Source organism: Pelmatolapia mariae, linkage group LG3_W (genome assembly GCF_036321145.2).
Source record: "Pelmatolapia mariae isolate MD_Pm_ZW linkage group LG3_W, Pm_UMD_F_2, whole genome shotgun sequence".
Taxonomy (NCBI): domain Eukaryota; kingdom Metazoa; phylum Chordata; class Actinopteri; order Cichliformes; family Cichlidae; genus Pelmatolapia; species Pelmatolapia mariae.
Genome location: NC_086229.1, coordinates 93833115 through 93855847, shown reverse-complemented (window position 1 = coordinate 93855847; position 22733 = coordinate 93833115). Strand labels below are relative to the sequence as shown.

At 42.0% G+C, this 22733-nt stretch overlaps 1 protein-coding gene across 3 annotated transcripts in view; it reads right to left on the bottom strand.

Moving 5' to 3' along the window:
• mtm1 (myotubularin 1) overlaps window positions 1-22402 on the bottom strand; it is a 28827-nt gene extending 6425 nt beyond the window's left edge. For 2 of the 3 annotated variants that reach the window (XM_063470361.1, XM_063470362.1), the window contains exons 1-13: window positions 22317-22402; window positions 14767-14842; window positions 13929-14001; window positions 13750-13844; window positions 10710-10820; window positions 10377-10478; window positions 9143-9226; window positions 8710-8859; window positions 4900-5085; window positions 2044-2226; window positions 1792-1947; window positions 1609-1656; window positions 1401-1493 (exon numbers count right to left, since the gene is read on the bottom strand). In XM_063470361.1, the coding sequence (XP_063326431.1) occupies window positions 1401-1493; window positions 1609-1656; window positions 1792-1947; window positions 2044-2226; window positions 4900-5085; window positions 8710-8859; window positions 9143-9226; window positions 10377-10478; window positions 10710-10820; window positions 13750-13844; window positions 13929-14001; window positions 14767-14817 (1332 nt within the window). In that variant the 5' untranslated portion in view covers window positions 14818-14842; window positions 22317-22402. Of the gene's footprint in view, window positions 1-1400; window positions 1494-1608; window positions 1657-1791; window positions 1948-2043; window positions 2227-4899; window positions 5086-8709; window positions 8860-9142; window positions 9227-10376; window positions 10479-10709; window positions 10821-13749; window positions 13845-13928; window positions 14041-14766; window positions 14844-22316 lie in introns of those variants that run through there. The other variant, XM_063470363.1, reaches the window with a different exon arrangement.
• Between the last annotated feature and the right edge of the window lie 331 nt (window positions 22403-22733).

Sequence of the window (22733 nt, the reverse complement as noted above, 5' to 3'; positions counted from 1 at the left end):
GCTGTTTACCACCTTTGTTTATTATATTTAATAAACAGTCCCACTGAGACGTGAGAGGCCTGCTTTAGACAAACATTCAGTTTACAACAGGAACGAGCTCTCAGTGATGATCGCTGATGATTTCAGCTCAACGAAGCCAAAATTCATCTTGAACTTGTTACAATCTTCTTCTGTAACGAGCTGTTATGTTGTTTGTTGCACTCTTTGTTTATTCGTTTATTCTCATTCATATTTGAACTTTACAACAATCTGTAATGAAATTCATCTGAAATATTTGTTTTGTCAAAACTTACTTAACTTCTTCAAGAAATGCTGTCATTGCTGTCGATGCAGACGAGCCTCCTGGTGGCTCTAGTTTCAAACTAACCATGAACAGAGTTAACTGATACGCTCTGTTCTCAAGTTATCAGCCCTTCACGGAGGGTGTCGGGTTCAGGGGTCTGGTCTATATTATTGCAAATATGGTTCTGCTAGCTTCATCAGGTGACACCTCCAGCTCCAGTATGCAGACTGGGATTAGAACTAGCAGCTTCCAGTCTGGGGACATAGTTCTCAGTTGGAAATGAGTGGCGTGCCCACATGAGGAAGGGAATGCATGCTGGCCTAAATGGAGGCATTAAAGTATTTGTGGGTCTTGTTCATTAGTGACAAAAGTAGATGAGTGATAGAAGTAGGGAGTGGTAGCTTAACAAAGTGTCTGCTGGGTCTGCAGTAATGGTGATACTCGATACCAGTCTGCAGTGGTGAAAAGAGAACCGAGCATGAAAGTGAAGAGGTCAGTTTAGTGAATTTACACTCCCGTTCTTGTCAGTGGCCACAAACGATGGATAGGGGCTGAGACGAGAAGGAGAATGATGAATGAGGCAGATAAGAGTGCCTGACATGCCCGTCAGAGGGCATCTGGGATCTCTCTCAGCGATATGTTTAGGAGCTCAGTCGGGCTCTGGGTAGAGCCAGTATTCTAAATAAAAAGGAGTAATTTGAGGCAGAAGATTAGACCGACTCTTGGCTCCACCTAACTGAGGTATTTTTGGCATGTCCAAGTGGGAGGAGGCCCCAAGTTAAACCCAGGTCACACTTGATTATTGACTAGCTTGGGAAGAGCTGGTATGCCAAAAGAAAAGCTGGAAGAGGTGGCTGGGGAGAAGGAAGCTGTGGCATCTCTGTTTAAGCCCTTCTGCTTTTCCATTAGTACCTACCTACTTTAGTCTATGTTGATTCAGGAGCCTACTCCTGTGCACGTGTTGACAAACTCAGTGTTGGACATTAGAGCTGCAACTGTCACAGGAAACCAGCCCATATATCTACAAACGACTGACACGTACACCTGGACTGCTAGCTGCTTTTTAACTACAAATTGCAACATTGTTACGTTCCTACGACTGAAGTGCTGCACGTACCTGTTTAGTCATCTGCCACACACAGTCGACGAACTGAACAAAGATGGGTGATCTGTCCTGATCGGCATGGTTTTTGTCACCATGTCCTATCCTCTGAACACACACACACACACACACACACACACACACACACACACACACACCCTAATCAGTCATCTTAACTCATGCGATTGAATGTATTTCAGAGACTAGCTGGTGAAAAACTTACTGAGGCAAATTTGTGGCCGAAGCTGATCCATTCCTTTTCAATCAAAACCTAAAAAAGACACAGATGAAAAAATCATAAGTTTCAAATATCAAACAGGCATCATGATGAAATGAAAGCCTGTTGTGCTCCTCATATCCTCTGTGAAAGTCTACAGCTCATGTTCACGTGTGTGAAATGACTGACCTGGAATCCTCTGAGAGTGCGATAGTGGCTGTCCAGCATCAGCATAGCCAGAGAGGTGAGCTGTGCAGTTCGGTCCCAGCCGTCACTACAGTGAACCACTACTGAGTTCCCACTGGAGACTTTGTCTGCAACTTGGATGGCTCCTGACAACACCAGCTAAGTACAAGGATTGGTACAATGCAATAAATACATTATTATAACAAGGTAATGTGAGCACTGACCAGTTTTCAGATGCACATAGAAACCTCTCACCTTGACATGTTCCAACCAGTGTGTAGACTCTAGGCTGGACAACCAGTGGGATTCCTCCACGTTGGGGTAGACGATATCTTTGAGTTTCTTCTGGGATTCCCTCATGACGTGGATATTCTGAATGTCCAAGAAGATGAGCTCTGCATTTTGGTACTCATCACCCTCGTAGCCTCCTCCGGTGGCCTGAGGATTGCACAAACAGTGGGCATGCATCTCTACACACTCAGATGTCTGTAACAGTATCAGTGGAAATCACTGGGTAAGAGAATTTTGTTAATGCAGGAAATGTTTGGGACTAACCTCCAACATCATAAATATTTATTATCCCAATAACCTGTCGCTGCTTACATGTTTTTGCAACATTTTTTGCAGGAAAGTACCAAAACTCTGTGCTTTAGAGTCATATTAGACTCATTACGGTAATCCCAAGCAATGTGTCACAGCAGCTTCAGGTAGACAAAGGTTAAGAGAGAGTGTGATGGAAGTATCCACAAAAATGGCATTTTATAGGACGTTTGGTTGTTTTTTAAATTTTTTATTGTTGTTTCATTTTCGCTGAGTGTTTTTTTGCCCCACTATATCACCGATCACCCAGCATCATACATACAGTGGCGCATCCCTCTTCTAATACCTGAAAAAGCAGGTGGGACTCACAGATATACGAGCAGAGCAGAGCTGGTGTGCCATAACAGCATAAAAGTGAGCACAAGTGTCAGCAGTGCAGTGTAGGCCTTCGCTACAACCTCCTCTGTGCAGATCCAGCTGCAGGTTCAAGAGTATTTGAGAGTTTGCTGACTGAATGGCTTACTGGTGTTGGGGCCCTTGGTCCTAGGACGCTGGGAGGCAGACACACCCAGGACCAGAAGGCTGGACTAGAGGTGAGGTGGTGGTGTGGGGGTTCTCCTCCCTGCAGCTCTGCACTGGCCCAGGTCTCCTGGGTCTTTCTCTGTCCACCTGTGGCAGTCTGTTGTTGTAAACCTCTGTTTAATCTTTCAACTGATGTTTGTTTTGTGAGTGTTTTGTTACAGATGGAGATCAAGAATGTCTCCACTTTTATCCCCCCAGCCCACCTTTCTCTATTTCTCCACCACTGCTCCACCTTCACAGCGTCTGCTCCAGCATCCACTCTGACAATAATGTGAATAATAACAGAGTCTACAGTGCTCCTCTTGGCAAAGCAAATATCTTTGGCACAACAAAGCATCCGTCCATCATCACCATCACACCCTGATTCTAAAACTGTCAGACAGAACAAGTTAAAAAGAAATCACACATGTGACTGTGAAAACTCAACGAGGAAAACCTGAGTGTCCGCGCCTGCAGCCAGGCTAACGACAGTATGACAGCATTAATAGTTGTCTGTTTTATTTTGTGTTTGAATCTTATTTGTACTGTGCCACTTTTTAAATATATCACCTTACTGCCGTAGGCAAGGCACCACCAGTCAAAATGTATGACACACATTTAATGGTTCCTCTTTATTTTCATGAGTATTTACACTGTAGATTCTCACTGAAGGCATCAAAACTATGAATGAACACATGAAATTATGTAGTAAACAAAAAAAGTGTGAAATAACTGAAAACATGTTTGATATTTCAGATTCTTCCAAACAGCCTTTGCTTTGATTCCTGCTTTGCTCACTCTTGGCCTTCTCTCCATGAGCTTCATGAGGTCGTCTCCTGAGATGGTTTCAACAGTCTTGAAGGAGTTCAGAGATGCTGAACACCTGTTGGTCCTTTGCCTTCACTCTGCGCTCCATCTCATCCTAAACCATCTCCACTGGGTTTAGGTCAGGTGACTGTGGAGGCCAGGCCTTCTGTCAGCACTCCATCACTCTGCTTCTTGGTCAAACACAGCCTGGAGGTGTGTTTGGGGTCATTGTGCGGTTGGAAAATAAATGATGGGATGCATGTGGCTGCAGGATGCTGTGGTAGCCATGCTGGTTCAGTGTACCATGCTTCACAGTGGGAACCATGCATGTAGACACCATCGTTCACCTTTTCTCCGTCACACAAAGACACGGCAGGTGGAACCAAAGATCTCAGATGTGGACTCATCAGACCAAAGCACAGATGTCCTCTGGTCTAATGTCCACTCCTCGTGTTTCTCAGCAGCTGTTTGACCATAAAGGCCTGATTCACACAGTCTCCTCTGAACATGCAGAGATGCTACTGGAGCTCTGTGTGGCATCTATCTGGGCTCTAATCTGAGCTGCTGTTAACTTGTGATTTCTGAGGCTGGTGACTCGGATGAATGTGTCCTCAGCAGCAGAGGGGACTCTTGGTCTTCCTTTCCTGGGGCGTCCTCACGTGAGACAGTTTCATCGTAGCGCTTGATGGTTTTTGTGACTGCACTTGGGGACACTTTCAAAGCACAACACAACTGATGGTCCCAAGAAATTCAACAAATGAGCCCTGACAGACACACCTGTGAGGGGAAACATGTCAGGTGACGACATCATGAAGCTCACTGAGAGAAGGCCGAGGGTTTGCAGCCTGTCAACAAAGCAAAGGGTGGAATCTAAAATATAAAACATATTTATCAATTTTGTCTTTATTACATAATTCCATATATCTTGCTTCATATATTTGATACTTTTAGTTTGTATCTACAATGTAGAAAGTAGTAAAAATAAAGAAAAACCATTAAATGAGAAGGTGTGTCCAAACCTTTGACTGGCAGTGTGTATATGGTGTATACAAGTATACAAGTGAAGTGCTATGAATACTTTTTGGATGTACTGTATACTGTCTTAAGTTTTTTCTGTTTCATTTCTGATAAAATTTGTAGTTAACAGATAAATGTTGCAACTAATGCCCGTGGATTGCGGTGATGTTTTCTTTTCCTTCTGACCTTGTTGGCAACTGCGTTGACATTGGGACGAGCATCATATATGGTGAGCTTGGTGGTATCATTTGCCTCCCTAATCAGCTCCAGGTAGCGTTCATCGTCCTTGTTCCTTTTACCAGACATGCCAACGAGAGGCTGACTGCAACGGACGATCACTGCTTGGTTCTCTCTGTGGATCCATGACAGAACCTAAGACAGAACAACAGTAACAATTGCAGAATTTACACAACACTTTATGATACAGCGTCAATGTTAAGAACATCTGAATATGTCTGTGAAGGTTCTCAGTCATCCAGGTCACTGAAGTCTAAGGAGCTTGGAAAGAAAAGCATCTGGACTGTCTGCCATCTATAATCCAGTTCTGAGATCCTTCCCAGACGCCTTAACGCCCACTCACATCCTGGGCCCTTTGACCTCAGTAAGTCACATGATAGGGTGGGGCTAGGTTTCACGATGTGTTCACGTGAAACCTTGGCTGATTGTGACCTACACCTGTTTTCACACCTTGGCTCGTTTGATTAGGCAGAGGATCAATAGGGGGTCCATGACCCTCTTGGGGACACTCCCACAGGGCTTAAAATCTGGGACTCTCCACCATTTGACCCTACAACTGAAGAAGCTTCTCAGATGAAACGTCTTCAACTTCAAGAAGTCCAGATGCTTTTCTCCTTAAACATCTGAATAGCCACAAACTATGTCAACAAGTCAAACCCATTATGTTTAGTCTGAAACAATCCCTTTGTTTTTTCGAGCTTAGACAAAGCTCTAGTTGTGTTTAGAATCTGCAGCATGTCACAAAATACCCGTCTGCACATCTGAATGTTTTTAGCCTGCAAGCTTCCAGTACAAAAAAACCCCAGGTAATTTCTGATTGGCTGTCTTGGGTTCTGCTTCCTGCATGCTCCAGCATCAAACTATAACTGAACAAAATCTGGAGCTAATGTGTGGAAACCAGGGTAAACCTTTAAATGTTATTGGATGGTCAGTCAATGGAAGTTCTCAAACAGTTCAGTAATGACAACCAAGAAAATGCAGAAATTACAGTACAGCGTTCCCTCGTTTATCGCGGGAGTTACGTTCTAAAAATAACCTGCGATTGGTGAAATCCACGAAGTAGCCAACTTTATTTTTTACAATTATTATAGATGTTTAGGCTGTAAAACTCCTCACTACACACTTTATACACTTTTCTCAGACAGGCATGAACATTTGTGTAAACACTCTCAAAGTTCAAACCTTGGTAGAAACACAAGTCCAGTATTATAGAATGAAACCAAAGATCAAACCCCGTTTTCAGGTCCAGAACATGGAACAGAGCAGCTGCCAGAGAATTACACATTAATGACTCATTAATGAATCAATGGTACAGAAGCAGAGGAGGCAAGAAGAATGAGTTGAGTAAAGTTTGACTGTTTTGTTTCGCTTAATGCGCCTTATAATCACGGTGCAAAATGTTTCATCGACATTGTTGTGTTTGTTGGGGAGGAAACTTACAAACATACAGCACAGCACGGAGTCACACTGCTAGGATCGAAGATTTATGTAAATTTGACAAACTGAACGCATTCTGGACTGTACAGGAGACACAGCACGGAGGAGATTGAGTGACAATGGTCTACAGCCAATCAGGATGCAGAACACAATACGCAGTAAAAAAAACAAACAAACAAAAAAAAAAAACATGCAAAACTGCACAAAAAAATATCTGCGAAAAGTGAATCGTGTTATAGCGAGGGACCACTGAATATAGTCAGGCCCATCTAACACGCATTACTTAAGCAATGTTGTGGTATCTACAGCTGCCAGTGTAATCTAGCCACCAGTGATTACTGATAATGTGATTGCTAACAAGAGTAGCAGGATGAATTCTGGGATGTACAGGGCTATACTTCCTGCTCAGATTGAGCCAAATGCTGCAAAAATGATAGGAAAGTACTTCACAGTGCAAATGAATAATGAGTAAAACCACACTGCTAAAGCCAGAGAAGTGGGTTATTCTTCAATGACATGATACGCCCCTTAATCTCAACCCAGCAGAGCAGCAGCTGCAGGAGGCTACAGTAAAAGCCAAGCTGGAAACACAGCATGTAGTGATTCAGGGGTTCTACACTGAAGGCAGTCTGCAAAGTATTTTCATTCAAGTATTAAACAGTAAATTTAACAACAATAGTGATGTGCAGAGCTTTGGTAATAGACAGGGTGACAGATGAGGCTAGGCGGGAGTTTCCACAGACTGTGATATTTACAGACCACAGTGTGACTTGTAGTGAGAGCAGGGAGCACTGGAGAGCAGACAGAATACATGTGTGTGAATGACAGGGAGACAGGCGTGACAGTGAAGCTGCAAGAAAAAGAGGTAGTGAAGGTCGACAAGTTTAAATACCAGAGATCAACCATCAATGAACTGTGCAGGCAAATTCAATTTACTGTTTATAGCACCAACTACAGCAGCTGTTGTTGGGATTTTCTTGCACCTCAAGGTCAAGAAAGGTGAAAAGCATGCAGTCAGAGTGAAGTGAAAGATGGCAGCGTAACTGAAAGTGAAGATTTAAGATGGTAATGAGACCTGCTGTGACATAAAAGAGAAAAAAGACAGGAGGACAAGCTGGAGTTAAAGATGCCTTTGAAGTGACCACAATGGACAGGATTGGGAATGAGTATATTAGAAGGACAGCTCAGGATGAGGTTTGGTGGTCTGAAAACAAAGTTCAAGAGGGACGATTAAGATGCTTCGGATACTGCAGAAAAGAAAAAGTGGACGCACTGGATAAAAACAGGAGGAAAACAGAAGGAGCACAAAAAAGGAGGACACGGACAAGACAGACTGTGAAAGAGAGCCAGAGATTAGGAATAACTAATAATTAAATGCAGAGTGAGGGAAAAGGAAACACTGCATGCATCATGGGAATCCCCAGCAGCCTACGTCTATTGCAGCATAACTAAGGGAGGATTCAGGGTCACCTGGTCCAGCCCTAACTATATGCTTTAGCAAAAAGGAAAGTTTGAAGCCTAATCTTGAAAGTAGAGATAGTGTCTGTCTCCTGAATCCAAACTGGAAGCTGGTTCCACAGAAGAGGGGCCTGAAAACTGAAGGCTCTCCCTCCCATTCTACTTTTAAATACTCTAGGAACAACAAGTAAGCCTGCAGTGTGAGAGTGAAGTGCTCTAATAGGGTGATATGGTACTACAAGGTCATTAAGATAAGATGGGGCCTGATTATTTAAGACCTTGTATGTGAGCAGCAGGATTTTGAATTCTGGATTTAACAGGAAGCCAAAACAGGAGAAATCTGCTCTCTCTTTCTAGTCCCTGTCAGGAGTCTTGCTGCAGCATTTTGGATTAACTGAAGGCTTTTCAGGGAGTTTTTAGGACAGCTTAACTCATTCCTTAGCTTTTCCCCTACAGGGCATTTTTTGGGGTGAGAAACTCAGCCTTGGTAATGCACAGTAAGGAGCGGAGCACAGCACAGCACATGCACACGCACACACACACACGCACACACACACACGTCTTCTGCCTGCTTCATTATTACTTAATTTCAGATAGCAGCCCTGTCATGGTGAAGAACCAAGTCCAGTTTGACTCCCAACACTAGCTTTGGTAATTTTACACACCAACTGACAATGCAAATGTTTTTAAAATGTAAACTTAAACTAATTAGCTTATCCTGTTCAGAAATACAGTACAAGTGTGTAACAGTATCTACAGCACCATGAGAAAGTACAGCACTGTATGCATTCAAAGATCTGGTCTAACTCAAAAAGTCTTTCCTGAAAAGAACAATTATATTTCATAGCTTAGTCTTGCCCTCACCGGTATTCGTCCTCTTGACCGGAAGGCAGCCACTTTTCGGAGGTCCTCCTCTTTACTTTTGTAGGGTACAGCCAGCACAGTGGGGTAGGTGTCACACAGATCGTAGCTCTTATTGATGAATGATATACGCCACTTGCTGTTAGGTAAACCCTGGAAGAGATAATGATCATTATTGGCTCATTTCTAAAAACGTTACTTTGAAACTCAAACTCAGCTCTAACAGTAAATCTTCGCTGACTGTTTAGAAGCATCAGACCTCACAGCTCATCAGGTTTTTAACATCCAGGCTTCTGAGGGTGCGTTCGCTTACTGTGGTTCTTTAGAACAACCGTCAATAAAAACAGATTATCAGCGCTTATAGAAAACACTGCCATTCCTATTGTCCGGAGCATTTGTACTGGGACCCCAATACTGCGCACGTTCTCTTTCTTACCTGCCGTCTGAACTCCTCCACGGGTTTGTAGATGGTCCAGCCATTCTCAGCATACTTCTCTTGACTCAAATACGCAAAAAGAAGCTGGACAGAAGCAAACGAGAGAAACGTGTAAGACATTACTGTATACAGTGGTCTTATAGAAACAGCAGCACATCCATTAGAACAGCCATTGTAACAGTAAAGCGCACGAGCAGGGAGCCTTTTTAAATATTAAGCCCCCATCGATGTTATAATACTCTTTGTTTGGACAGCAGGCAGTTAGCAGAACGAATGAAGGGGCTTTACTGGCTTCAAATTAGTTTTTACCAGAAACATAAAAGGTCAGTTCAACGTTGAATGAAAATTCTGTTGTTTTTTTTTCACGTTCAAGCTTTAATATCCGTGAAAAGAAATATTACAGGCTATCAGACGCCTAACAAACTGTGGTTCCAACAGCCTCCAAATCTGCTGTCAGCTCAGACTTAAAGCCGTCATCACTGTAATGTAAGTGTTTGTGCCAAAGAAGAACCTGCTGTAGTTTTACTAGATGATGGAATTTGAAAATAAAGCATCAGAAATGCTGGAACAACATTTTTAAAAACAGCTCTAATTTCATCCCTTAAATTCAGTTTTATTCATACAGCACCAAATCACAACAACAGTCGCCTCAAGGTGCTTTATACTGTAAGGTAGACCCAACAATCATATGACGCCCTATGAGCGAGCACTTTGGCGACAGTGGGAAGGAAAAACTCCCTTTTAACAGGGAGAAACCTCCGACAGGCTCAGGGAGGGGCGGGGCCATCTGCTGTGATTGGCTGGGGTGAGAGAAGGACCTGGAAATTTTTCAGGCAAATCTGAGATGGTCAGCTGAGTCTGAGTGCTGATGGACTTACATGGAAAGAACAGGAAGTCTTGAACTACATTTTGGCATGTGCAAGTACTGTTCAAGCAGATGTAGCAGATGGGTGGAGTGTGGGACAGGGAGGGGGCTGCATATCAAAATTTCAGCATTTGCACAAATGCCTGGAAATAAATTAAATGGAGGATTTCCATTGGCAGACACAACCTGTTTGGGCGATACACTGACTGCTTCCCATACAGTCAATGTTCAAGCACAGGCGTCTCTGGCAAGCAGAAGCCATATGCTCTATTTAAAACCCAGAATGTTTATTAGTCAAAATAATGTGTTCTTCTTCTTCCACATACCAAGTAATTAATACAAAGCAGCAGTAGACGTTAGGTTTCTTACCAGACCGTGTGACAGAGGAAAGGCATATCTGAAAAGAACCTCAAAAATATCTCTTCTGCTGTGGCCTTCCTGCTTCAGGGCAAACCTCAAATTCCTCATGTCCTGGTGACAGAACAGATCAAACACTTCACTGTCAACACACAACATGTAAGACCTGCAAAAGATACAACTAAAAGAAAGTGTTATGGAAATGTTGCTGTGCATATTCAGATTCGGGACACTTTAAGCTACCAACACATGTATGCGATGGCAGAGATGAGACTTTATGTTCTTTTTAAATAAAAATCCAGCAACTGCAAAAAAGCAAATGACTTCTGAACATTAAACACACACCTTGCAAGTAATATCCAGGCCATAGGAGTTTTCTCCTCTGCTCGACGCCCCACCCATCTTCTCCACTCGACTGATGGCACCCAATGGAACGTCCAGCGTCACCGTCACATCCTGCAACACAAAGTATGACAAATACAGTCATGTGACCTCAGCAACAGGAAACTGTTCTGTTACGCGAGGTCCAGCGTGTATTAAAAACAATGCATGACACACACATAGCTTATTTAAGAGCACGCAGTGAAATGATACCTGCTGCTCTGCTAAATTAATGGTGAATAATGCATGCTCCAGTGCCAACAGGTAATTTATTATAAATGACTTGTTCTGTAAAACTGGACTTTATAATTGTCTCTGAGATGTGACGGAGAGAGAAGGAAGTCACACATCGTTTAACTGTGTCGTAGGAATTGTTCAGTTTTCTGAATGGTACCTGGTACTAATGCTGTGAGTTTCATATGATCTCTGTAAGCTCTTCTAGATGATTACGACCAAAACTGGAAGAACTTAGCTCCTGAATGGTTCGTTAATACATCGTGCACCTGGGTCTCCTGTACCTTTTTTATAGGAGTTTCAAGACTTTATCTTCTCCAAGGATAAAGTAGTAATCCACACTGTGAAAAACTAACACTCATGCTGATGATTTAGCAGACAGTATTGCCACCTCGCCACCTCCCCCTGCCATACTCTCACCCATCTACTCTAAGGACACTCCCAGATCATGGGCCCCGTCTTCACACTGATCTTCAACATATTATTGGCTCCTTCCTGTTTCAAACATTCAACAATCACTCCAGTAACTAAGAAGCCCTCTGTGACACCTGCAGGACATCACCTGTAGGCTGTGTGCAGACAGGTCGGGGACAATGCTGTCGACATAGAACTGCACTAAATCCTTCATAAGCTCGATTGCCATCATCCCTAAAGTACTCCACTCCCTGTTTCAGCTTCATCTGTTATATCCTCACAAACTTTTGATGGACAGAAAGTCGAAGTCTGGGGAGAATCACATCTAAATCGGAGCACTAGCACCCCTCAGTCCTCGCTCATCTGCCCTTCTACACAAATAACTTCCCATGCAAAGGTCCTTCTGTTAAAACTTAAAGTTGCAGACGACACAACGGTCACTGGACTCATCGAGGACAGTGATGAGTCCAGTGACTCTTATTGTAAAGCTATGAACTCTCTCTCCCCCAGCCTTCGTATTTATTATCACTCAGTTTCAATTTGGTGTTTTATTCAACAGCTGGAAGAGGCTCCAGCGTGACCCTAAACTGGCTCAGCAGTAGAAACTCACAACAATAACTGGAAAATAAATACATTTACTGTAAACATACAATTACAAAATTAGCAACGGACACTCGTGTTATAAATATATACTCAATAACAACACACAATAATGCCTATATTTACCTGGTAACATGTCATACATTCAAATTCACCATGTAAAACTAGCAAAAACATAAACAACTCCCTCACGACTCACAGCGTCCACAGAAAGCATCCACACTGGTCCCAAAATCAAAACTCGTTAACGCCACGGGGGAGAGTCGTGCTGCAACGGATCAAAAAACTCAGGGTTCGGATCGGATCACGGTTTAAGTCACCGATCGGATCAATTTTCAGATCAGCAAAAAAACAAAAAAAAAGACAATAAAAATTGAATTTGCCATTTATTTACTTATTTAAGCATTTTTTGCCCATTAAATAACATTCAACTCAAGTCTCATTCCACGCATTTATATAAAAACAAATTAAGGTGCGATGTCGGGCAGGGCTTCGTATCTCACGCTGTGATGTAACAAGCGGTCGCGGTCACATGGCTTCCCGTTGCCCTGGAGGTCCACCCACCTGTAGTTAGGGCTACATAAGACGCCCGGGACAGCTCAGCCATAACTTTAGACTTTCCTGCTCATACATGCTTGGACGATATTGTCACTGAAGTGTGCGCGCGACAGGATATCCAATTGTGGCTCAAGCAGGTTCATCAGAGTACGGCCTCATGTCTGCATCGTTAGCCCGGTCAGACTGGGCAGCAAAGGCTGCTTAAACGCCGCAGATATCAGCGGTTGTTGTGCAGCCTTCATCTTAGCTCCTGTCACATCAGGGTGATGTCATTTTAAATGAGCCGCCCATCTCATAAGGCTTCCTCGTGCCGTGGTTTTATCCACCCTTTATATTTTGAACTTTTTACATTTTAATAAGACAAAAACAGAAGTGATGGGTTTGGTGGCATTTCTGAGTCCACTGCTATGATGTTGGTTCCCTATCACAGTATGTCATCACTAATCTGGGACTTAAAAAGGATGCAGACGTTAAACTTCAAAGCAACATCACAGCTGTTGCTTTTTCTTTTTCCATTTAAGGCGGTCGGCCAAAATAAAGCCTTTTTATCAAGGCAGCTTTTTCAGACAGTAACCCACAGCTTTGTTACATCCAGGCTGGATTACAGTAACACACTTTATTATGGAGTTAGCGGCACGTCCATGACGCGTCTGCAGGTTGTTTCCAAAAGCTGCAGCGCATCTTTTAACTGGAACAAAAAAGTCTGAGCACATCAGTCCATTTTCATTTCACTCCACCGGCTACCTTTGACATTTTCGCATCTTTTTTAAACTTCTTTTATTTGTTTTTAAACCTCTTGACCCTGCCCGTGACCGTGCTTCGCTGTAGCTGCTCCAAAGTTGCCTCTTCTCTTTTTCTGTTTATGCTCTTTGTATATGTGCAGCACTTTGTGAACCCTGTTTTTTTTAAGGTGCTTTATAAATAAAGGTGGTAAATGCTAAACTTAGTCTGTAACAACTGAACAAAGCAAAAGTGCAATAACATAAAAACTCAGAAAAAAACTCAGCGATGCTTCACAGCGATGGTGTTAGATAAGGTGTCTAATCTAGTTCAGAGTTGTTGGTAGATTCCATCTGTCTGTCTCGCTCTCACACACACACGCACGCACACACGCACACACACACACGCATGCATGTGCACGCGCACACGCACGCACGCACACACACGCACATGCACGCGCACACACACAGGAACTTACAGCATCTGAGCTCTTGAAGTAAAGTCTGAAGTTGGTGATCAACACTTTGCCTTTCACGGCTCCACTGAACGGACAGATGTAGATTATGTCCTTATCTGGAAAGAAAGGAGAAGAATCAGAATATGAGAAACTTGTGGAGCAAACAGTCTAATTCATCAGCTCCACAGGACTGTACTCACCAGTAATCCTTTCCTCTCCAGGCAGCAGGGACACGTCAGATAACAATTCCATCTTCAGAGACTCTTTGGGGGTCTGCAAACACCAGTATCAACATATATGACTGGTTTGAACCTGCAATGATGTCAAATCGGCCAAAAGCAATGTTTAAAATAACAAAAGATTTTTAGCTTTTATTGCAATTTAGCCCCGCCCTCCTTTATTAACATTCAGTTAATCACTGATGAATTTGTAAGTTTGCTCATTGTTTATATACAAACACTGTTTGACAATATTGTGAAACGTTTTTGATCATTTCAGATTTTTCACAGATTTTCTCGCCATGTTTGCACCATCACTCTACTTTCTGCAGTTCAACACTGTTCAGCTGATGCTGACGAGGCTATGGTACCACAGTGTGTCCAGCACTGCTTTATGCAGACAGAGGGGGCTGGAAGTAACACCTGTAGGAGTTAGTAGCAGCAGCTTTAAACTGTTGACCCATGTTGTTCTTGAAAAAGGCCTTTTTCTATCAGTCTGTTTCTATAAACTTAACTTTTTTTAACCTCTGGCAGTTCAACACATACCTTTGTACCATTTTAAACTGTTCATGTGACTTGAATGACTTCAATTGTACTAAATAACAGGAATAATTGTTCTAAAACCTTTAAGCAGTAGTGTAGGTTACAGTTAAATGTGTTATTCGTCTAACTGACAGCCCATTATCACAATAATAGAAGCTCAGAAAAAAAATGAAAACAGGAACAGAGATTTGGCTTCTTCTGTGTCACACTGAACATCCTTTAAGAAGTGCCTTTCACACATCAATCAAATGCACAACACAGACAAACGCATACTTACAGGGGGCGTGTGTGACTCTAAGATGTTGTACACTGAAACAGGTGAGGCCATTGCTGAGGGAGGGAGTTTCCACAGGCTGAGGAAGAGAGACACAGGACTGTGAGGGGTCTCAGACTGTTCATGACGACAAAATATGAGATGCTAGCGACCTTGATCGCAGCTCCAGGACCTGAACAGGACTTTCACAAATGCTACTCTTGCAGCAAAATGGACATATCCCAATAACTGTTCAATAAAATTAAATGTTGTTTTTATAACACCAATTTACAACAACGATCGTCTCAAGACTTGTAATTGGACGGTAAAGACTCGACCAGACTTGGTGACAGTGGAAAGGACGAACGCTCCAAACGCAAAGACATCTGCAGCAGAAGCAGGCTGAGGGAGGGTCAGCAGTCTGCTACGACTGGGCAGGAGGTGAAGTGAAGGAGAAACCAAACACTGAAGGGCTGAGATGATTCAACAGATTCTTTGCTTTCACACAAGGCTCTGTGGCGCCAATGTTACCATGGAAACGCCAACGCCAGCGACTAGAAACAGACCTTCCAAGAAGACGAAGCAATAACTTTTATTTGGCTTTGAATCTACTTGAGATTATTTATATATTTTTGCATTTATGAAAAAATAAAATGTTTTATGAAACAGATGATGAAACAAACTTTGCAATTTCTAAAATAGAAGCCAATGACCAGTTTGTTTTTAAACACCAGCCTTTACTCTCCTTTGAGTATTTATTATTGCTCATTAATAAGGAAAAATTTAATAACTCATTAAAACAGTCGATAGCTGCAGCCCTACTTAACATAATCCAAAAGCTTAGCCTAACTGTATGAGGAGAACATTCTAGATTGTACAGTGAACCTATTGGGTAAACACTAACTACTAAAATGTTAATGTTCAGGTGATATCCTGTATAATATGTTGTTTAAGAGCCAGGCATGTAGCTTAGGATGGAGAGCAGGTCACCTACAAACTGGAAGGTTGGTGGTTCAACCCCTATCTGCTCCAGTTTGCCAAATTTCCTCGGGCAAGATTCTAACCCCCAGGTGCTCTCCGATGCATCCATCAGAGTAGGAATGTGTGAACGTTAGATAGAAAGATAGAGAGCACAGAAAACATGGTTGTGCGAATGTGTGAAGTTGTGTAAAGCGCTTTGACTGCTCAGAGTAGGAAAGCACTATATAAGAACCAGTCCATGTACCATTTACAAAGTAGTAAGCTAAAGTGCATTAGCTGTATTGCTGGGTCTTGTCACTCAGCAGTTACTGTTATGAGGTCACTCACTGATCCAATCTAAATGTTAGAAAAAACATTTTTTAAACTCTTTGCACTGCAGAGCTACCTCACTTACTTAACGTCCAACAAACAATGTCAAAAAGCATGTTTCCACAAAGGCAGGAAGACATGACGCCAGAAAGCACAGTAAAAAATGTCAGATTTAAGCAGCTGATTAAAGCGACTGACCCTCTCTACCAACATTTCTCTCAGTGCTGTGTTCAGTTGCATTGGACTGGTAGTTACACAAGTTGCACATTTATGGGAAGCGTGAGCAAAGATACCATCTATCCACTGGACTGCACGACAACACACAAGGGAAGATTTTATTATTTTACTTGAAATGTAACAATAGTGTGAAATTAATTAAACACAAGTAAAATACTTGTAATTAAATAAGCATAAATTACTTATAGGCTGGTTCACAGGTTTGAATTCTGTCAGTTGCCCAAATCAGAACTATAATCTCATGTAGCATTTAAAATGTAAGCATTATTTATCACCTCTGTTAAAGAAATCTATTTCAAGTTTCCCCTAAAGTAAAACTTCAGTTGTTAAATGAGTCAAATCAGACTGATCGTCTGCAAACACAGAAACAAAGAACGTCTACTCTAAAATCGCTGCTTCTACGTCTGCCTGCTGCCTCTGACACTGTGGACCACAGGGTCCTTCTATCTAATCTACAACATGAAACTGGATTAAAGGCACAGTTCTGACCTGGTTTGAATCATACCTAACAAACAGAAGTTGTTTTGTACAGGTGGGAGCATCGCTCACTTGTGGAGTACCTCAAGGGTCCATTCTGGGCCCACTTCTCTTTTCATTGTACGTGTTGCCCCTAATTTCTATCTTTAGAAAAGATCGGCTTTTTTTCCACTGCTTTGCCGTGACATCCAGGTGATTATGCCCATTCAGCTGAAATTGTCTTAGTGACTTTAAGTCCTGGATGAGGATTTTAATGAAAGGAGGACTAATTTCATACGCTTTAAATATGACTCTTGTGACACTTTAAGTCTTTTGGCTCCTTACAGTCATGTTGCGGTAAAAAATCTGGGCGTGACTTTTAACAGGTTTCTTAAAATGGACCAACAAATAACAGTCATCACTACAGTTTGTTTTTATCAACTCAGAGTCACTGAAGAAGTAAAGCCTCTTACAGAAGGAACTGAAAAAAAAGTTCTTCATGCTTCTATCACTTGCCGCCTGGACTACTTTAACTTTGGTGTTGAACAGTTATCTTTATCTTTAGTCCAGAATGTGGCAGCTCGCCTCTTAACAGGCGTTAGAAAGCATGCACACATCACCGCGGCCCTGAGGTCATCTAACCAGATGCTCTTAAGCAATCCTGAAACCAGATTAAGGTGATCGAGCTTCTGCACCTACAGCACCAGATCTACAGAATAACACGCCAATACCACGCCACAGCTGCACAGCTCAGACACTACACACATGTAAATCTTTATTAAAACATTTATTCTCCTTGGCACTGCTGTGACATCATCACAGACGGTTGCATTTTGTCCAAATTAAATTTTTAAATTGTTTTTTCTACTTTTTTATGTTAATGTTAAGTATTGTGTTGCATTTTTCTGAATTTTGTTTTGTGCAGACTTTTTAGAACTACATAATTTCAGTGTACAGCACTTTGGTCAACTTTGTTGTTTTAAATGTGCTACATATATAAATTTGACCTCGAGTACATCACAGTTACTTCTTTTCAGAAGGCAAAACCACCTTTTTGCTGTCAGGCGTCATCGAATGGTTTCAAGCGTCAGACCTGCAAGAGTCAAGGATGTTGCATCCAAGGATGCAACACTGTGCATTACTGGAGGTGGAAACAGTGACATCACACCGCTGTGAGGCTTAGTTTAACACCCAAACTGATAATTTGCAGTACAACCTTCAGCCATTAAAACTGTGTGCAAGACTTATGATATAAATAACGATTACAGCAAACTAGCATAAGATATAAATAACTGGTGTCGTCTAGTTAAGGACCTCTAGTCTTAGCATGATTCTGTTCTACGACCTCACAAACTGTGTTTCCTCTTGTACGCGCTGCCTCCTCTGGCTCTTTCCTTTATCTTGATATGTGTTTTATGTGTTTGAGTCACATACAAATGATGTAATGGGACTTTCAGGCCACCTGGCTATATACTGCAGCGACTTCATGCACCTTAACAGCAGGTATAAATACAACTGACTGCGAGACGAGTCTGCATCGGCAAGCAAAGAGACTGTTGCAGTGGGCATACTGGGACCATAAGTGTCTCTTTTGTCCCAGCTCCCTTCCCTCAACCCTCACTGGTTGCAGACTGGTCCTGCTGGAGGTTTCTTCCTGTAGGAGTTTTTCCTTCCAACTGTCGCCAAGTGCTTGCTCACAGGGGGTCATTTAATTGTTGGAATTGTCTCTATTATTGTCTTTACTCTACAATATAAAGTGCCTTGAGGACATTGTTGTGATTTGGTGCTAGATAATTACAACTGAACTGAATTAAACTGAGTGACAAACAGTCTTAATTTGTGTGTGTCGTGAGCAGGGTTATTATCGTTACTGCAACTGAAACTAAAGAAAAAACTCAAACTAGATACAATCATACCCGAAAGACTAAAACTAGCACTGAAACTTCTTTCTTTTTCTTTTTTTAGATAAAAACTGAACTGAAAATCGACTCAGGAAACCAACTGAGACAAAATCCAACAAAAACCAAAAGTCAAAATGAAAAATATAATAACACTGATTGTGAATCAAGATCGTAAAAAAACTCTCCCTTCCTAATCCAGCGACTTCAAAATCAATCATGTGAATAAGTTTCAACAAATGCATTCAAAGAAAACAACAAGACTTGAAGTTAAAATCTTAAACCCCACTATTCTTAGAGACATGCCACCTGTCTCTGTTACACTGAGTCAGTGACAGCTGTGTGATATTACAGAGAGACAGAATGTAACTAAACTCTACTGAAAACCATCACATTACATCTGACATATTACATGAGAAAATAGAACAAATGAAGAACGTCTTCAGCTAATACTTCACAGCAGAGCGTCACATACACAAGACTGAGTTTGCTTCTTGGTACAAAATGCTGAATTAAGTGTCGTCTCTATCTCCTGTAAGGGGGATTGAGATGACATCATCTGTGTGTCCAGGGTTGTTTGCTTGTTTTGTAAAACTATCAGTTTGGGGCACTTAAGCACAGACAGACTCAGTGTTGCTGTTTTATTTGGCGAGATGAAATTGTGCCGCGGACTCGAGTCTCAGCACTGCTGAGCTGTTCTTCCTCACAGCCCTCTGTGTGTTTGTGTACGCTCTTCCTCCTTTCTGCTGTGTGCAGCCTCACAGCGTGATGATGCCACCACCAAGCCCAGCTTTGCCTGGTGTTAACAAGCAGTGAGCAGGCCCTGATGCTCGGAGCTCTGCCAAAAACAGCCCAGCTCATCAAAACAATGAACAATTTCCCTCTTGCTCTCAGACTTTGAAATGGAGTTTGATGAAAGGGCTAAACAAGGTCCTTCACTGTACACAGGAATGTCTCTCTGATCTCTGCCACGGCGCTCCTGGACATACTAAAACCTTTAGGACTTTTTCAGAACATTTCAGAGACGCAGCAACTGAAAAGATAAAGTCATGTTTCACTTACACTTTGTGGTTTATTTAGTGAAGATTAATTGCCCAAAGTCTTCAAACCATTCTAAACCAGGTTTTAAAGCAAAAAAGTAAGTGGACTCGAAAACATTCTGACTCGAATGTACATGAAACCAGCAGCAGTGAATGCTTCCTCATTTTGTGAAACGCTAGGACAGCAGGGTGGAGTAACACGTAAAAACCTATGTGAAAAAATATAGTGTGTGTAATCAGTAGGTTTGAGAAAATGAGAATAGCTGCTGTGGTACGATATGTTTCAAGTGTTTTATAGCAATACATTTGAAATGCTCTGTATAGGACTGAAAGTATTAATACTACACTGGCATTCATTTCATATTAGGTTAATCAGTCTTTGATTCGACAGCCCCTGATTTAAGTCGGCAGTTTGGGTGTGCATCTTCCCAGTCACACACTAAAACAGCACCATATTTAAGGTGTTAACGATTCTAATATTAATACAATGAACAATATTTAAAGTTGTAACCACAAACACAATCCCTTTAGTTCCTAAATCACTGTGTATTGAGAGAGTTTTTGCAGTGTAATAATAAACTCTGCAGCGTCATTTAAGATCAACACCTGTGTAATTGAAACATTTTTAAAGGAGACATGAAAACACTAAATGCTTGGGCTAATTTACACAATGGAGCCCTGCTCTCACAACCTGATGCAGGTATAACACTGTTTGTGTAGCTGGATTTAACAAATAACAGCTTAAAGTTTGTTTTAGAAACGTGTGGAGCTCCATCTTCACTGGGATGATATGTTAAAACCACATATATGATATTCACTTTCACTCTGTGTCTCTTTAGCAGTAATTCGCTTGTCGTTGTTTGGCTAGCTGCACTGACAGGAGAAAATCCACCTGTTAGCCGCAATGTTTGGTTTAATCAATGAGAACAGATCGGAGGAGAGCCTGTTTGACTCAGGTGACAGGTGGATGACCGCTGCATCCGGCCTATCATGGAAAAACTCGAGTGTCAGACTGCAGCTTATTGGTCTGGTGACTCAGACAGGCTCTTCTCCTCCACACCGTCCTCATTAATAAACCTGAACATTACGGCTAACAGCGTGTCAGTGCAGCTAGCCAAACAACGAGGAACCACTGGTCAAGAGACAGAGAGTAAAAGTGGACAGTGTAGCCTTGGTTTTAACATAAAACTCATTGTTGCAGCCCGGGGCAGGACAAAAGCGATCTCCTTGAACTGATTTTTAGTTTCAGTCTCCTAATATTCCCCTCAGTTATTGGGTCTATTACTAGTTAGCTAACATAAGCTAATGTAAGTCTAGGTCTAGGTGCACGCTCAATCACCAAGGTAAGTAAATCCCATCTGTTCATCTGGATGTTACCACTGGGAGAAATGTTTGATCAGTGGTTGTTGATCAATGGTTGTTACAATTTGCATATTAATGATCAATAAACTGACCTCCCAGCCCATTGTTCATTCAGTGGTGCTGGTTTCAGTCATTGTGCAAATGTCCTGTTTATAAGGTTGGAAACCTGCAGTCAGCTGAGACTGAAGAAGGACGAGTGACGAAACGTTTCTCCCACTGAAAACGTCCAGATGAACAGATTCAACCTTTTGGTCTGCTGAAGGAAACCAACCAACCGGTGACTTAAGGATCCGTACAGACAGAAGATGGCGCTAAATATGCTTTTAAAACTTTAAGCACTTATTTCTTAAATCCAGCTACACTGATGGTGTTATATCTGTGTCAGTTTTTGAGAGCAGAGCTCAATGGTGTAAATGTATACATTTAGTGTTTCATATCCCCTTTTAAAGAACAAAAGAAATGACACTTTATAATACAAAACATGACGATAGTGTTGTTTTTAAGATTTTTAATAACCTAAAACGATTCGCTGATGTGGGCACTGATCTCTCTAAATCAGCTGGCGCAGTAGGTCGAGCCCACAGTCATAACAGCAAAGTTTCTATGTCTAAATATGGCTGCTCGTTTAGATCTACAGCCATGTTTCTCCTCTAATGATTTCTGTGCACAAAGCTGTTAATTCCACGCGTGATGTGTCAACACTGAAGCTGCTTCTGACTTTTTAGAAACTCGGCAACTAATGTTGATTAATATAACCAACAGAAACATTTTTACTCAGTAAAAGCAGTCTGCAAGTATTTTATTTTATTTGGGAGCACGGCGACATGAAACGACATTATCGCGTAATAACGAGTTAATAAACCTGTTTTCACTCCTGCCTTAGTCAGCTGCTGGTGAAACAGAACAAAACACAAGGAGCCGCTTTCGGCGCCCGAAACCAGCTCAAATATTTCAAGCACAGGCAAAGTGTGGCTTCCAGTCTTTTTACAATTCAGCGTCAAAACTGGGAAGCGTTCATGGAAAAATCTGAGCACTGCAGGAAGCGGAGTGAAAAACAGGCAAAGCTACGCCGAAACGCCTTAAATGAACTTTTTTAACTCAGCCATTCCAATAGACACAGATGTGGACTTGCACCAGGAAATAGAGCAGGCCTACACGGGAAGACAGCTTGTTCCACCCGAGATTCACACGCTTTCTGATTAACAGAGCGCAGAAACCTGCGACAATGCCCTCCGAATAACACTTCATATATACTCAGGTGACCTCGTTCCGGCCAGATGTCTCAACTTACCCGCAAATTGCGATTCTCCCGTGGCTGAAAGTCGGCCTGTTTCCCTCAAGCTACAACAGGAACTCACTCTAGGTCACGTGCCGGCCTGTCATGGCACGGATTGGCTGGTTGTCAAACTACAGCTCGCAGAGGCTCGAGGGAAATGTAGTTTTCAGACGGCTTGGCCTACACGCCTCATTTGGAGCAGGTGTGCCTGGTTTCTATGTAAAGCAGTTGACATGTATATACATGTTTTACTAATGTAGATATGGTTACTCCAGCTGAAATCATTTTTCACAGTTAGTTTTAAAATGTTATAAGCTAACCTATTATGCTGATTTCTAATTCTTTGCTTTGTTTTCTTGGACTCTACTAGAGTAGCTCAATTTCACATTATTGCTTATTTATTTTACCTATTTTCCCGGTATGAATCAGCCA